Raw genomic sequence first — 18,108 nt, forward strand, 5'->3', positions numbered from 1 at the left:
CAGCCCCATGCAGTGCACCTTCTAAAGCAAGGTGGACAGAAACAACGAATTACATCAGGTATTACTTAATTCCAATTGAGATTACTGCTAAGGAGAAACACAGAGTCCCGTGAGGGGGAGGTTAGCACATGCTTCCTAGCTCAGGGATGTTATGGAAGTGTTTGGAGTCGTTCCGAAGGACAGAGAAGCAGAATTTAATTCTGCACAGGGGGAAGGGAGGGCGGATTAGGCAGAGGGAGCCCCACAGCAAAATTCTGAAGCAGAGGGGCGCCTGGGTGGCTCCGTCGGTTAAGCGTCTGACTCTTGGTTTCGGCTCAGGTCATGATCTCACGGTTTGTGGGATAGAGCCCTACATCGGGCTCTGCACTGACAGTGCAGAGCCTCCTTGGGATTCTCTCTCCCTCCCTCTCTGCCCTTCCCCTGCTTGCATGCTTTCTCTCTCTCTCTCAAAATAAATAAATAAACTTAAAAAAAAAAAACTGAAGCAGAATAAAGCTTAGCTCAAGAACGAAAAAAGTTTAGGTGGCTCTACGTCAAATGCAACACAGTGGCCATAGTTAAATTTGGAGAGGCTCTGAATTTTGATCGTAATTCAAAACGCAATTAGAAGTCACTCTGCATTTATATGGGGGGGGGGCGACATATAATCACATTTGTGAATAAAAAAGTTAACTGGCAGCAGAGTAGAGGGGGAAAGTGGCTGGGGGGAGAATGGATGAAAAAAGGTGAAAGCCAAAGTGAAAGTCAGGGGTGGCTGGGATTAAGGGGGTGGCCATGGAAAGAAGAAGGCAATGGATTCGAGAGGTCAGAGCAGCTACATTTGGTGAACAATTACCTATGGAAGGAGAGAGAAAAAAAAATCATCTTCATATCAGACTTGAGAGCACCGTTCTCGAGGCTGCCCCTGAAGCCAGGAGGGTGCACCTGTGGGCCATGGCAAGGTCAGGAGGTAGGGCTCTGAGCTCCCCATTTCTGCCCCAAACACAGCAGCTCTGATTTACCAATTTGCTAAGGGGGCTGGGGCTCCGAGTAAGAACTCATTTGAAGGAAGGATTACTCCTAAAACAAGTTTGCAAATCACTGCACTTGAGGGACCTCTAAGATCTCCTCCAATTCCAAAGTCAATGGCAAAAACCCATCTGAGCTACAAAGCTGGAGGACAGTCCGTTGAGTGTCCGACTCCTGATTTTGGCGGGGGTCATGATATCAGGGTCGTGAGATCGAGCCCGGAGCCAAGCAGGTGTGGAACCTGCTTGAGATTCTCTTTCCCTCTCTGTCTCTCCCCTGCCCCTCCCCCCACTCACACTCCCTATTAAAATGAATCTACTATATAAGTATTGTCAGCCTGTGGGAAGACCAGACCTGAATAAGAAAGGATATGTGCACTAAGGTTTAGAAAACAGAAGACGTGTTTTTGTCCGGGTTCTGCCTTAAGATCAGTTGCACCTTGCCTCACGTGTGTGTCAAATTAGGTACGTTGTACTAGATCCTATTCAACTCTAACCTTCAAGATCATATTCAACTCTGTCTGCGGCTATAGGTCAAGTTCCACCTCCTCCACGAAGGCTTTACAATTACTCCTATGTCTAGGATTCCAAGCAGATGAGCAAGCTCTTCATCACATTTCCTGTTTCTAGTCTTCATTTCGGTGACTAATTACATCTTGCTGGTAATGTTTGTTGATGGCCTCATAAGTGTATATATTTATCTTCCCATAATGATTATAAGCAGCTCAAGGCCAGGGACAACCACATGGATTGCATTTCCTTCCTTGCTGAACCACTTCAATAATGACGACCATGGAAATCATAAACAAAGCAACCTCTGAGCCAGGGGTCAGCGAACTAAATCGCACATGCTACTTATTCTTGTAAATAAGTTTTACTGCAATGCAGCCATTCATTTAGGTATTGCCTATAGCAGCTTTCAACTACAAGGGCAGAGCCGGCTAATTCCAAAAGAGACCAGATGGCCCACAAACTTAAAAATATTTACTATCTGGCCTTTTACAGGAAAAAAGCCAACTAATACCTGGTCTGAGAAGTCAAAAGAAATGTCAAAAAACGCAGGGACCAGGAGCCCACTCATCGGAACCCTCAGACCTTCTCTCAGTCTAACAATCAGTATTGAGTTCTTGGCTTCCTTTGTTGACACACACCAAATCTGATCCATTTATCCCCTGCTTAAAACAATAGTTTCGAGGGACGCCTGGTAGCTCAGTCAGTTAAGCAGCCAACTCTTGGTTTTGGCTCAGGTCACGATCTCACAGTTCGTGAGATCGAGCCCCGCATCAGGCTCTGCGATGACAGTGCAGAGCCTGCTTGGGATTCTCTCTCTCCCTCTCTCTCTCTGCCCCTCCCCTGCTCATGCTCTCTCTCTCTCTCTCTCTCTGTCAGATATATATAAACTAAAAAAAAAAAAAAACAAAACAAAACCTCAGTGGCTTCACATACGACTTAGGATGAAATGCAAAATCTTTCACAGAGATCGGACTTCCTCTGCAATATCATCCCTGCCCTTCTCTTCCTAACTTAAATCAGGTTTCACGTTGTCCCCTCCCCTTTTTTCCTATGAAACCCATAATTTTGCAGTGGTACATCTGTCAAGTTTAGGTGTGCCTTCCCACCTGGACAAGCTCCATGAGGACAAGGATAGAGTCTGTTTCACATACCGATGCTAACGCAAGCCCTCAAGGCCTGTACCCGATTCATGACATACCTGACGAGTGTTTATTGACTCAATGAGTGGATGTGCAGACCATAAACAATTAGAAGCAACAAATTACAGTGTGATGGTACAGAAGCGGCTGCTGGAGCACAGGTATGAGAGCCAACGTGAGAAAACCAAAAGGCCTCCACAAAGTAGCCATCAGAATCCAAGTCTGGCAGCCTTCGGTGGGCGGGCACACAGTCTGTTTCACCTCCAAAGACACTAAGGACACATGACCGTTTTAACAGAACCATGCCTGATGTACAAGAATTACGTTGGGTGGGGCGCTTGCGATGACAACCGGATGTCATGAAGAATTTAAAACATCCCTCTTCCTTTTATAAAAAAAAAAAAAAAATCACAGTAATGTGAGACTTGGATTTGTGAGAGGTATAATGAGATTATTCTTCAGAAACTATTTATGTTCCATCCTAGTCGAAACTTCAGTTCTTGGGAAATTTTCATTTATCCGGGATGCTGATTTCACCGGCCATAATGGATAAATAACCAAATGTCAGTGTACCAACCCTCACCGTACAGGATGTGGGAGTGCTATAAATGCTTAATGAGTAGCCAAAAGGCAAACCCCAGGATAAACCAAATTGCAAAAGAGGAAAGAGGCAGCTCCAAAATGACCAGCTGTAAAGGCCCCCAAGGCTGCCACACTCACCTTGGTGGCCCACATCACACCGGTCCTGTTGTCACTTCTCCTCTAGGGCACTGGGATGAGATTGAGGACCAGAAGCACCCAGATGTGCAAACATAGGTCAGATTGCTGATGTTTATAAATCTTGAACAAGTCTTATCCCATGACCTCATCCTTCAAACCAACGGGAAAGAAAATCCCCTGCGGTTTACCTGTACAATGTATTTATGCCATTCTTGCTCTGGATGAAATTCCAGTAATTTTTCATGGAAAATGAGTAAGCTCAAGGCAGTGACAGACTTCTGCCTATTCACAATGGGCAAGCAGGAAGACTGCTTTTGAGTTTGCTAGAGAAAATGTTTAATGGCACGTCAAACTATTATTTTAAGAGGGATCTCAGTTACTGTGATATTCTAACAAAGACAAGGCAAGCAAGTTATTCCTGAGATGGTGACCATAAAGCCTGCCAACTGATGCTCAAAAGGCAAAAGCCAGGCAGAGCTAGGCACCCCCAGAATTTCTGACCATTTTATTATGAGAGTCACATCAAATTTATAAGAAGCAGACATTGCTGGGAATTCTCCAAATTTGAAGGGGAAAAAGAACGGTATGAAGAGGAAAGCTGCAAGGACAAAGCTTCCACAAAACACAGATCTGTTCCCAGGTATGTTATATAAATTTGGTCAGCTTCTTGCATTCCCTATTATCTACGCTGCCTTAAAAAGGTCTTCTGTTGCTAGGGCAAAAGCAGGGACTGCTGTTAACGTCGGCGAATATAAAGAAACACGGAGGCTAGAATGTGCTGACTCCAGGGCTGGAAGGAGGCGAGCTCAGGGCATACTGGGAAAAGGAAAAACACAGGCACAACTTAACCCAGATGCTGTCTGGCCTGGAACCTGCAATGCAGAGGAGTGCCCGCACCCAGCACTGAGTCCTTGGACCACAGATTTCAGCTCCTTCCATCTAGGCCAGTGGCTAATTCCGTGGGCCAGGACCCCCGCCTACATGGGGAAGCCACATTATAAACAAGACAGTGGTCAAGGTTTAGGGGAAACACTTTTCTGCGCTCCCTGAGCATTTATAGAATCCTCATATAAACCAAGGCAACACTAACAACACCAGCCAGGGCAACGGTCCCGGCAGGAGAGCATAAACAAGACCTATTTTAGCCTGGCGTGTGCCCTGCAGGCTGGCTCCACCAGGTCCCGGCTGTAGGATCTTGGCGAGTGACCCAACCTGCGTCTCCATGTCCCCATCGGTATAATGGCGAGAACTACTCTCCCAAGACTGTTTTCAGGATTCATTGTTAATACAGATAAAGCGGGTGTAACACGCGAGACACAAGTCAGCCCCCCGGATATTTTAGTTATTTTAATCATCACTCCTTCTACTTATCACATTACTACATGGTAGCTTCATTCCCTTGGGATTAGACAGTCTCCTAAAACACCCCAATTAAAATGCAAATGTCCAGTTCCTGAGAAGTGCATTAAAGACACCAGATTTTAGAGGCGTCTGGGTGGCTCAGTCGGTTAAGCGTCCGACTCTTGATTTCGGCTCAAGTCAAGATCTCAAGGTTCGGGAGTTTGAATCCCACAGTGGGCTCCACACTGACAGCATGGAGCCTCCTTGGGATTCTCTCTTTCCCTCTCTTTGCCCCTGCCCTGCTCATGCTCTCTCTCTCTCTCTCTCTCTCAAAATAAATAAAACGTAACAAAAAAAATTTTTTTTAATTTTAAAAAGACACCAGATTTTAGAAAGCTGTAATCCTAAAACATTCCCTACTAGCCTTGGAGCATGCTACAAAAAACAAAAAACAGAAAACAAAATACAGAGTGCACGGTGAGGAGTTAAGAGACAAACAAGGGCCAACTGACACTTCAAAAAAGGTTTAACGTGTAAACAATACATAGCAAACGAGAAAACACAAGAGAGGAGAAAGGATTTACTTTCAATAAAGTGTACTTCAGACAAACGGAGCAGCAGAATTTCAGCAAGCATGTTCCAGAATGAGTTTCCCTGACCTGGTCCAACAGGATGCTCATGCTCTCGGGTCTGAAACTCGGGGGAGGAAACTCCCGCCAGTCCCCTGCTTTTTTATAGCCCACGAGCTAAGAATGATTTTTACATTTTAAATAGTTGCGGGCGTAGGGGGGAGGGGGTGGGGGTGGGTGGCTGGGGTGAGAATCAAAAGACGAATAAAATTTTGTGACACATGAAAATTTGAAATTCAAATTTCAGTGTCCACAAATCCAGGTTTACTGGAACACAGCCACGCCCATTCTTTTAGGTATTGCCCAGAGCTGCTTTCAAAGCACAAAAGCAGAGTTGAGCGGTTTCCACAGAGACCACATGCCCCTCAAAGCCAAAAAAAACACTATCTAGCTCTTTACAGATAAAGTGTACCAACCCCTGGCCTAAAAGTTTAGGAAATACTCCTGATGGCAGCCCTCCCAGAGGCACAATTCATATTAGCCTGCTGTGGCTCCAGGAGGCTCCGCAGGAGGGCTGCAGAAAATAGTGACTTCGCTGAATCCGGCATTTCCCAAACTTTTTTGGGAACTGGCCATACAATCCTTCACTCACAAAAGATGGATGAACACCCCGCAGAACACACTGATGCAGTTTCCACCACCAACGTGCTGCTCGAGACCAGAAAAGTCAGCTAACCTGACGTTAAAAAGATCAAGCATAAAATTCAAAGCCGTCAGAATAGTCGGTTGAGCCCGACTGTAAAGAGATCCATTTCTGACTATTAAAACAAAACCAATGACAACCAAAGACACTCTCGGACACAAAAAAGAGGAGGTTTAAGAATTTACTCACCTAAGTTTTTGTTATTAAATATAATGTTAAAAGTAGAACATAAAAATGTGTGCCGTACACAGCTAACAAAAGCTTATAACCAAAAATGTAATGAATGAATGCAAACGAGGTTAACATAAATTCCACCCAACAGCTGAGACAGAGGACAACATGAGTAATTAATTACAAAGGTAATTATCACATGGACAAACTTATGACACCCTAGCAATTACCGAAATGTAAACGTGGGCAACCAAGGACCCTTACATATCTATATTAAAGCCGCATAAATAAATTAAAATGATAAACTCCAATGTTGGCAGCCTTGTGGGATAGAAGGCACATTTATAGTTCCTGGTGGCACTTTAAATTAATTCAGTCTTTCTAAAGACAAATCTGGCAGTATGCAGCTAGAGCCATAAAACGGTTCATTCATTTCCCGTGACCCAGCAATCCACTTTGGGGAATACACCCCAAATATACCTCACTTTTGGGAACAACCCAAAAGGAAAAAGAGCGGTTGGTCTGTACAGAGACAACTTCATCAGTGCTGCTCGCTTGCAGAACAATGCCAATAACCCGAGCGTCCACCAACGGCAGGGTGGCTCAACACATGGCCAACCGGAGAGACGGCTATTTAAAAATGGCAGGCGGGAAGGCTTGAACTGCATGAACCACAGGCACCTCCAACTTACCAACACACATCCAAACTTTGGGTTCCCGAGCCCACCCACCCCTCTCCCAGCTTTCCCCTTCAAAGTAGTCAGACCACCAAAGACTCCACTCAGGAACCAGGGAGTCCGGCTTGATGACCGAGTGAAAGCTGTCATGCTTTCCTTCAGCTCCTGCCCCCTCACATCTCATGGTCAGTAAACCCTCTCCAAAATCTTTCAAATCTATCTAGTAATCCCCATCTTCCCTGCCCCGACCCCAGAACCACAGTCTTTCCCCTGAACTAACTGCAAAAGAATCCAACTGGCCCTCCTGTATCTCCAGGTCCTTCCTTCCTTCCTTCCTTTCTTTCTTTCATGTTTATTTATTTTTGAGAGAGAGAGAGAGAGAGAAACACACAGAGCATGAGCAGGGGAGGGGCAGAGAAAGAGGGAGACACAGAATCCAAAGCAGGCTCCAGGCTCCAGGCTCCGAGCTGTCAGCACAGAGCCCGACAGGGGGCTTGAACCCACGAGCTGTGAGATCATGACCTGAGCCGAAGTCGGACACCCAACCAACTGAGCCACCCAGGCGCCCCTACAGGTCCCCTTTCTAAGCCTTACTCCACAGAACCGCCAGAGTGATCTTTAAAAGAAATCTCATTAAGGGGCGCCTGGGTGGCTCAGTTGGTTTAGCAATTGACTTCAGCTCAGGTCATGATCTCATGGCTCGTGAGTTCAAGCCTCTCATCGGGCTCTGCGCTGCCAGCACAGAGCCTGGAGCCTGCTTCAGATTCTGTGTCTCCCTCTCTCTCTGCCCCTCCTCCACTTATTCTCTCTCTCTCTCTTTCTCTCTCTCTCTCTCTCTCAAAAATAAACATTAAAAAATTTTTGAAGAAATCTCATTAAAATCATATTACAAGGTTGCTTACAACTGTATGCCCAGCGACATCCTGACACGTTCACATCTTTAAAGGGCTTGTCCAACCTGACCCCTGCCTGCCTCTTCAACCTCAGCCCACACTCCCTTTGCCCCTACTCGCCGAGCACCAGCTGCAATGGCGTTCGCCTACACTCTGAACATGTAGACTCTTTCCTACCTCTGGACCCTTCTACATGCTGTTCCCTCTCACTGGCATCCTCTTCCTTGTGCTCTTTCAGAACATCGCCCTTCCTGTCTTCCCTAATAAACTATGAACTCCAAAAGGGAAGGAGTAAAAGGCCACGAAAGGCCTTTTACTATCACACCCAAAGTCTAGCAATGCCTGACATTTTGCAGTGCAATTTAGCAATGTGTCGTAAATATTTATTAAATGAAGGAAAATGTCTCTATCAGATAAGATAGATGCATAAAGGAAAGCAGGATACAAGCAAGTATGTATACATTAGTTTTAACTATTCGTAATTGTGTGTATATCAAAGAAGAAAAATGAATTGGGAAGAGAAATCCATACCCACTTGGTTCCTCAAGTCTGCCAATTTGCTTAAGTTTAAAATGTCCTTTGTTAATAACTCAAATACCCTTCAGTTGTAGCTCAAAGTGTTGAGATGCAGCTCAAGACCCAACTACCCTCCAGCCTGTCTAGAATGAATGGTTAGTTTAGAGCGAGATCCTGGACTCCTAGAAGTAAAGGAAGAGCAAAAAGTGAATGATAACCAGTTAAATTATTCTGGAAACCTGTTACCATTTGCCTTTGAATCTTTTCCTCCCTCCCCGGCCCATTTCTCTTAATCCTGGTGAAGCCAACTTGGCCGTACCTAGGATGAAATCAAATAATGGTCTTGTCTCAAGAGTTCTTTGAGAAACCAGAATTCCAACCTCTTTCCCAGAACCAATGGTTAAACTTCTCCTCATCCTTGGCCTTTCTCTAGTCTACTCAGCATCTACAATCTAGGAAGAGCTATGTTTAAAAGCCCGCTTAAGAGAATGCTAAAAGTGAGTGTCAGAAACCACACACAAACACATGACTTACGGGACCATGCAGACCATGGAGTTCAACCAGTTTCTAAGAGAACTGCAAAGTTACTGAAGTAAATACTACTAACAGATGAGGCAAACCCATGCACTAATCCTACACAAATAACCAGGCTGGCAGCGAAGAAAACCCTACCAGGTCCTCAAGTTCTCGGGAAAAGTGAGTTAAAACTACTTGCTAAGCAGAACCTATGTCACACCGTTACTCACTAAGCAAATATTTGTCAAAATGACCCAAGGCGCAGGAAAGCAAGGCATCCATTCCCTAGTTATAACATTTCAATTTGCAAGAATATCTTTCCATCCTAACCATGGCACCATCGACCGTCCACTTTCAGTCCACACACACACACACACACACATACACACACAGGTTGCTCTTACTTTATAATCAGCTGTTCTGGCTAAACTTCCTAGTGCCATCACAGGGCAGAATGGCTTGCCAGGGAGAAAGGGAAATGTTCGACTCTCAGGTAAAATCATTCCCTTAACGAGAAACAAAATTCCAATAAATGAAGGTTACTTGTTCCCTACCCACAACTTGGCCGAGAAAGCAGTGTGTACGAAGCCACAATGGCCTAGATGGGAATCCTCTCTCTGCCACTTGCCAATTGCTTGACCATAACTTCTCTCACACCTCAATCCCTTACTTATAATATGGGGCTAATGCTACTACATCACGGACTTGTAAGATATACTGAGATCATTTGTAGAAGGTATTCAACACGATGTCAATGGTAATGTCAATAAACAGGAGCTTACTAATATCCACATCAATGATTAATATGCACAGCCATTAATATTCCTCCTCTCTGGGCTCTCGGTGCAGAAGCCTTCTTGAATCCACAGCTACTCTCATTTGATTCCGGGACTCACGGACGCAAGCCTCTCCTGCCTCCTAAATCCATTAAACTCAGGTTCCTTCTCCCAAAACCGATCTGCATACAGCTCCAAGAGGATGACCCACCAAGCAGTTCTGGTGGTGAAAAGGCAAATGGAAAATGATATAAGATCGGGGAAAGAGCCCCTGCTATGACGTAGCTTACAAAGCCCCCTTACTTCTCTGTTGTTTTCCTTTTGTTCTTTACTTTGCAACAAAGCCTTAGACAGAATTTCCAAATCTCCTAAATTTTGTTTAATGTTTATTTTTGAGAGAGAGAGAAAGGGAATGAATGGGGGTGGGACAGAGGGAGAAGGAGATACAGAATCCAAAGAAGGCTTCAGGCTCTGAGCTGTCAGCACAGAGCCCGACGTGGGGCCCAAACTCACAAACCACGTGAGATCATGAACTAAGCCGAAGCTGGATGCTTAACTGACTGAGCCACAGAGGCGCCCCCATAATTTCCAAATCTTCTAAAGAGGAGATGGGGCTATAGAGGTCAGTGTCCTGACCACCCACCTATACCCGGCCCACTCTCACCCTGCTTGAGCTCCCTTGGAGCAAACTTTCCCTCCACTGCAAGCATCGGTCTCTACAAGGCCGGGATGCTGACCGGGGTGGGGACAGCCAGAATCCAAGGAGAATGGACCATTCCAGGAGGACTCTCCACCCCTCAGGAAGAGTGAGGTCAAAAGCGTAAATATCCGTGAAACCACGGCTTTGAATCAACAGCCTGAGTATCAGTGAGCCTCACCTGTCTGCAGCCCCAAGGTTAGGACACACTCACTGACACCTGCCAAGCTCCTCCCTGGTTATACCTCTGCCCGGGCTCCTCTCCCCTGGACTCAGGCCAGGAAACGGGAGGTGGTAGGAAAGCCAGGTGGCAGCAGAGAAGCCAATTTCAGACTCTTGTTTATTTTTTGGTACTTGACAAATACAAACACTCGGACAAAGCCAGTATTTATTCATGATCTAGCACCCCTCCCCAATTCCTAAAGAATCAAAGCTCAGCAGCTGCTACCCCGGCAGCAACAAAGCCCAGTGTCCTGCTAATGCTAAACACGAATCCAATTTGGGGGAACAAGTTGACTCCTATTAAGGCTTCTGTTTTCATTCCATCAAACACATATATCCGCGCCTGATGGCCCGGACTGAACCTGCTTCAAATGGTCATCGGGCATATGCCCAAAGGCGATGACATACCCTAGGCTCCTCCAGTCACAGAGCAGAAGCATCTGAGTTTTCCAGGAAGTTGCCAGTGACTTGGCCTCAGCAGAATTTGCCAGGCCTGTTTGGGGGGGAAGAGGGTCAACAGTGTTTAGTGTTTACTGGAAAACAGACGTTGCCATTTATGCAGTGATAAGTCACTCAATTCATACTGGCTCCTAAATAGTCTGGCGATCTGACTATTTCCCGGCATCCATCAATCAATCGATCGATCGATCAGGTTTACCCAAGCCAATTATGTGTTATAAAGAGCGGGTGGAGTACAAAACCAATTTGCAGCTTGTCAATGGAGTCACCAACGACTCACTTTCACCCCTCACTTTCACAGATGGACTCAAAGGCAGAGTTGAAGTGTGATGTCTCCACATTCTGATCTACAGTGCAGAAAGTACACAGACCACCTGTTAGAGAGCCCCTTAAGCCACGCCTACTTGCCTCTATCCAATAAGGCATACCTGGAGAAAGTCACCTTCTTCAACCTGTCCTGGAAAAGAGGGCATTAACTGTTTGGACCACATCCAGCTTGGGAGCCTTTGTGCAAATTTAGCCACACTAAAACACGTATAATTTCGCCAGTTGGTGATCTATGTCTATTTAGTCTCAGGTTTTTTTCCTTTAATTTAAGGTAGTGTACTTTCCACAAGGAATTTTTTTCTTGCTGATCTGGTTTGCCTGTGTATTTTATTTTACAGTAGATTTTTGTCTGTTTGTCTTGGACTGAACCTCAGGCAGATTCAGCCATATGCCTTTGGAAACAGTGCAGATTGAGAAAGCTTGATCCTATTCTACACATTTTGACAAGGGGGATGGGAGATTCACGGGGTAAGTCAGAAATCCTGCATTCCAGTACAAGTCGGCCCTCCCTATTCTTCTGATTATAAGTCACTTCCCCTACCAGTGCTAATGTAGGTTATTCTGAGACCTGGGAAGGTTTCTCTTCTGCTGGCTTTCAAACTAAACAAGCCAAAGTCACTTAAAGTAGTCTAAAGATTTTAACATCAACCACACGTTGTGTATTACTTTGAGTACATTCATCCACGGACTCCATATCAGCCCTACTGATAGCCATGTGCATTTTACATACCACAGAAACCGTGCCTGAGGATCAAGATCCAAATCCTAACTCACCCCTGGGTTCCCACTGCCTAGTACAGTGCCTCTCTCAGAGCAGGTGCTCAGAGTAGGTTTGCTAACATGGAAAGTAAATCAATTTCCCTAATCTAGGCTCTTGTCTTCCCTCCAGCTTTCCCTTGCCACTTTCCCACTCTATGATTTGGAAGTTATATTAAAGAAAGGAGGAAATCTTTTGGATATAATATCAGCTCTGATTCAGAGTTCTACTTGAACTTGCCATCAAGTGCTTCAGGACTTCAGGCCCCACCAGACCACTCCAGGCATGCCTAGCCCAATAGCCAAAGTCAAGTGCCAAGAAGCTAGATGATTAACTTCAAGAAGCGAAGGGCAAGAGGTGACACGAAGCTAGACATCCAGTCTCAATGACCCTGGCATTAATTAATACTTGGTACTTTCTAGGCCGGCACACGGCTGAACAGGCTCCTAGAACGAACGCCCCTCTATCTGGAATTTGTAATACATGCAGAATAGCAGTTTCCAAAACTTCAGACCTCATTTCCTTATCCATTACGGTTCCCTTGTTTTCTGACTGCCTCCCTGCCAACATTCTATCTGTCCGGTCAAAGCAAGCTCCCTGAGAGCAGGAGACCCCTGTGAGTGTGTCCTTCCTCCTGGGCATGCCCTTGTAGGGCATTCCTTAACAACGGCACAAACTTCAAGGCCTCACTTCTCTCCAGACTTTTGGCCTGGAACACATAACATTTCATCTCTCAGTTTCTGGTTTACTTTCCAATATCACGCCGACTCCTCAACCCATCAGAAACAGAACTGCAAGGAGCAGGAACACTTTCTTCCAAAGGCACTCGTGTAACTCTCATTAATACTCTGCAACAAACCAAACCACCAGTCTCAACTTTCCTCCGGTGAGCCTTCGGTTGCTACACTTCATCGTCTAGCAATTTGGAGTTGTGAAATGGGTAAAGTGGCACAGGAGTGAGCAAGAGTACGAGCCGAGGAGTCAGGCGCTGCTGGGTCCCGGCCCAAGTGCCATCACTAGTGAGCTGTGTGGCCCAGCACAAACCAATGAAGTTTTTGCAGCCCTAGGTTTCCTCATCTGTAAAATGGGCATAACACCACCTGCTTTGCAGAGATGTTGGGAGTAAATGAGATACGGTATATAAAGCTCCTGACACAGTGATTTATATATATATGTGATATTGTAGGTTATGTAGGTATCATAAGTTTTTTTTAAAGCTTATTAAAGAGATATGAGATTTTCATACAGTTAGCCTGTCATCCCGAAAAAACAGTGTCAAAAATGATGACAATAATGGGGTGCCTGGGTGGCTCAGTCATTTGGGCTGCTGACTTCAGCTCAGGTCATGATCTCACAGCTCGTGAGTTCGAGCCCCGCGTCGGGCTCTGTGCTGACAGCTCAGAGCCTGGAGCCTGCTTCAGAATTCTGTCTCCCTCTCTCTCTACCCCTCCCACACTCACACTCTGTCTCTCTCTCAAAAATAAACATTAGAAAAAAATTTTTTAAATGATGACAATAACAATTATAGTCATAAAAAGAAGATATTTGAAAAACTAGAGTAACTGAAAGCCATAATAAAAAGAATATTTTATTGAGTGCACTCTTTTTTAATCTAACTGCAATATGTGGGTAGAACACTAACTTCCCCACTTCCCCCACGAGTGTTCTGAGCACCTGCCATGGTTCGCTGGGCTCCAGTGCCTGGTGTCTGCCATTTTCACATGGCTAAGAACTCCAAAGGGATAAATAATCCTATACCAATATCATGAGATCATCATTTTACACATTAGTAATGCCTATCCTGAGGGCTGGGGCTTGCAGAGTGGGGATGGGAAAAAAATAAAAGACATCACCTCGTTGGGTGTTAGAGCAAAATCCCTGGTGACCCCTGGTACACCCTCTCGGTCACCCTCAGGACAACTGGGTCAACCCCAAGCCATTTCATGGACTGAAATTAGTTGCCAGGAGAATAAGGACTCTCACTTGAGTTAACAGCCTGAGATAGCCTCTAAGCCCCCCTATAAATCTCATTTTTAAAAAAAACAGCTACACTTAAATTCTCAGGTCTTTCGTTGCAAATCCAGGGCACAATTTTTAGATAAACTGAGTTTAACGATTTCAGAAAAGGAGCATGGTTCTTTCTCTGACGGTTAAAGCAGTGGAGACACTTTCATTATGTGGAGACCTTCCTTTAAACACCTATCTCATGCTCAAATGTAAAATGAATGAAACATCACACGGACTTAGGATTTAACCTAGGCATGGACTGTGTGGGGCATGTAATAATCAGATATGTCAGAGGGACCAACAGGCATGTGGTGGGTAGAGGAGCATGGAGAAATTCAAGGACTGATGTAACTCCACTGATGTTAGGGTCAGTGTTCCCATGGGCCGAGATGGGTTTCTCTCCTCACCAACACTGTCAACCCAGGTCCATTGCTTGAAGAGCCGCCCATCCCCACCCCCTTATGCTCAGCATCCCTCCCACTTGTTTCAAGGATACAGATCTTGACTTTGCCATTACTATTAATGGGCAGAAAAGACGCTGAAAGGAGACTGGGACTTGCCTCATTATAAATGCTAACAGCACCAAACTTTTCTTTAGCCTCTCTTTTCCCCTTAAAACCTACACTCACACAGGGAACCAGAGCGTCTGTAGGATGAATTCCCAGGCCATAGCAACTGCAATGCCCTGGGATCTAAGAGATCTTGGCTAACCAGCCATTAAGCCCTTTTCGGGAAGGAGACAGCGAGCCTGCCTTTCCCGTACACAGCCCAGCCATGAAAATAGGCTCTTGTCTTTTGTTTTTGTTTGGGTTTCAGCTAAGAATCTCTGTCCTCCCTCCAGAGACAAAAAGACAGGCATGGGAAGCTTATGGTGGCTCAAGGGCTTGATCTCAATTTTTCGTCCACCTGACTCGCCCCCTCCCTTCTAACATTTGGAAAGGGGAAGGGATCTGGGGAAGTTGAGGATAAGTTTTAGGTCAAGGGTGGTTTCAGGCTTTGACCAGGTAAGCGAAGGAGGACTAGGTCCAGGACACGCCCTGGAGGCTGAATGCGGCTCGGGTGAAGAACGAACCTGCTCCCCTTTGCAGGGAGGGTCACCTGCCTGGCCTCAGGTAAGCGAGCGATAGGAAAGGCTGGAGCAATTCATCTTCCTTTATGTGGGTCTCTCCCCCTCCCCCCACTCAAGTGGCAGCGCGCTGGCTGGCTGGGAGCCGGCGCTTCGGAGGCGCCCGACAGCGGGTCTAGGGGTCCTTTTTTGGGCACGCAGAAACTGCGACCCACCCGAGGCGCGGAGGAGAGGTGGGGGAGGGGCGGCCGGCGCGCCGCTCGGGAAGGCACAGCGCGGACGCACCTAGGTCTCCGGCGGCCGGGGCGCACCGGAACCGCTCTCCCACTGCGGTAGCATCCCGACACGACACTGCAGCTGCAGCACAGCGGCGGCCGCCGCCCCCGGCGCCCCGCCCCGCAGCCCCCGCCCCACGCCACGCGGAGGGCGCAGCGGCCGGTGCCTGTGCAGGTGTGTGGAGGGGGTGGGGGCACAGGGGGCCCGAGGTGCGGGAAAAGCCCCGAAATGCGCAGGAAGCCGGGGGGCCACCTCTAGCGCCTCCTCCAGCGCAGCCAGACCGCGAGGAAAACAGTTCGCCTTCATTCCAGAGTCCCGGCTGAGCCCGGTGGCTCCCCCAGACGACCCGGGTACCTTCCCCTCGGCCTGCACGCTCCGCCACCCCCACCCCCACCCCCACCCAGCCGGGCGGACCCCGCGCCCCCCGCAGCCCCGGCCCGGGGACCCGCCCCGCTCCCGGAGCGCGGCGCCTTGGGCTCCCGCGCGCCCGCCGCCCCCGGTCCCCCCGCGCGCTCACCAGGAGAATGGAGCCCGCGATCATCGTAGCTCTAGCGACGCGGCTGCAGGAGGCGAGGGCGGTGCTGCTGTTCGCGGAGGTCCCCATGGCTGAGCCCGGGGCTCGCAGAGGCGCCCGGGGCGCGTGGCCCCCTGGCAGCTGGAGTCGGCGGCTGCTTCTGCCCAGCGCCGCATCCACCGCCGCCTCCCGGGCCGGGAGCCCATCTACCTCCAACACCCCATGTGCACTGCGGCAGCCGGGCAGCCGGGCAGAGGAGGGAGGCGGCGAGGGAGGCTCCGGGGGCGCTCAGCACCTGCCCAGCCGCGCGGCCGCCCGGGCGGGGAGAGGCAGCGGCGGCTGCAGCCCGCGCCTCCCCGTGCTCTCCTCCGACAGCGGCTGCGGAGAACCAGGGAGGAGGGCTGGGCGCGAGAGAGCAAAGGAACAACTTCCCATAGCGAAGCCTCCAGCCACTGCCAACCACCCTCCACCGCTGCCCAGACCGGCCGGTGAGGGACTGAGTCGGGTGGCCGCCGGGCGCGGGGACACACGTGGTGGCGCCGAAGGGGCGGGGGATCGGCCCTTTGTGATGTCACCCGGGAGGAGGCCGGGCTCTTTGTGCGATCAGCACCGGGAAGGCGTTCCAGGTCGAGCGGGGAGGGAGAGGGTGCCCCTTGGCGTTGGCTGAAGGAATTGCAGCTGCTTTTTGACCCGGGGAAACCGCGGCGAAGGTGTGCCCACCCCTGGCCCAAATTTACTTGTTTTTTCTAAGACGATTCTAAGTAAATTATTTCTGCGACAGGCGCCCATCTGTGGTTTTTGACGCAGTGATCAACAACAGCCAAGCACCCTAGAACACGTAGATGAACTGCGTGCCAAAAATATACCAGTGAGTTGGTTCTCAAACCTGGCTGCGTTTTCGAATCACCTGAAGAGTTGAAAACACACGTATGCATGCCTGATCCCACCCCAGAGATTCTGATTTAATCGAAAATGGGGTGTGGCCCGAGCATTGGGATTTTTAAAGGTTCGCCAGGTCATTTTACTCTGGAGCAAACTCCGAAAACCTCTGGGCTGATGAGCACAGTTAAGGAAACCCAGACTAAGGGTTCCAGACTCAGAGTCTGTGGAGTTGGGTCCGTGGGTGGTCTTTGTGAGGCCTTGGAAATCCTTGAGATGTGTGGGCAGGTGTATCTTTCTAATTAAAGGATCCAGTGTTTTGAATCAGATTATCACCGAGATGAAAAACATTTCTCCCCCCCCCCCCCCCAAAAAAAAAGTGTTAACATTTTGTAGTTGAGTTTCAAATGCCGTTGTGGGCGGGTAGAAAGGAAGTTAGTTAGCACAGTGCTTCAGAAGTAGGAACAGCCAGAACGTTATCTTGGATAGTTAACATCTACATTTCTGAATGTGAGATACGACCCAGCATTCCTTTCTTAGGAGGGAGTTCGTCCCCTGACTGTGACCACCTTGTCTGGTACGATGGTGCCCATCGTCTAGATACTGACTGCTCATAGAATACTGTATTGAACCTTCCACTTTCACTCTGTCGTCCTCATTTGTGAGCCCTGTGGTGCTGGGCTTGTTCTAGCTTTCCTTGACCCCTTCTAGTTCAAGGTACACACTTTCTCAGTCGCCTGCTTCAAGACTCCCAGTACCCCTGAAGATAACCTATTAAAACAGAGGTGTGAACTATTCATTTTTTGATTGACATATTTGTGCTTTGGCCATTGTTCTGTGCTCTCTTGGAAGATGATAAAAAGATAGATAGATAGATAGATAGATAGATAGATAGATAGATAGATTCATTCCAATCTCTTATTTCAGACATCTGTTGGTAAAGAAAAGGATTATCCATAAATATTAAAGGGGGGGACCATAATGTGTAACCTCCGGTGAAATTAAAAGAACGTGTAGAAAATATTACCACTCAATATGTAGTTTGGGGAGAGGGTAATGTTTGGATTTGAATGTCTCTAGCTATTTCCAGAAGTTCAAGAGAGTGAGGGTTATTTATTGTGTCTCCATATATAAGGGTTTCAACTATTTCTTTAAAAACTCAAAGGACTGGTCAATATCATCATGTTTTTTTTAAAAAGTTACATGGGTGTAAAAAAATGGGGGTGGGTGGGTGAGAGTGACAGCCCTTGTTTGTTAGCTAGTTCATGTAACTCCTCACAACTAAACCTACCTTACTCAAAGCTAGAGCTGATTGATTTGCTTCATGAACTTGGGCAAATTTCGGGTTTAGGTTTTGGGTTAC

General features: G+C 47.5%; 1 protein-coding gene across 1 annotated transcript in view; it reads right to left on the reverse strand.

Moving 5' to 3' along the window:
- The window catches only part of TNFRSF21 (TNF receptor superfamily member 21), a 68,047-nt gene extending 51,658 nt beyond the window's left edge, over positions 1-16,389 (reverse strand). The window contains exon 1 of the mRNA XM_042986521.1: positions 15,870-16,389. Coding sequence (XP_042842455.1) covers positions 15,870-15,956 — 87 coding nt within the window. The 5' untranslated portion in view covers positions 15,957-16,389. The remainder of the gene's footprint in view (positions 1-15,869) is intronic.
- Between the last annotated feature and the right edge of the window lie 1,719 nt (positions 16,390-18,108).

This window comes from Panthera tigris, chromosome B2 (genome assembly GCF_018350195.1).
Source record: "Panthera tigris isolate Pti1 chromosome B2, P.tigris_Pti1_mat1.1, whole genome shotgun sequence".
NCBI lineage: Eukaryota > Metazoa > Chordata > Mammalia > Carnivora > Felidae > Panthera > Panthera tigris.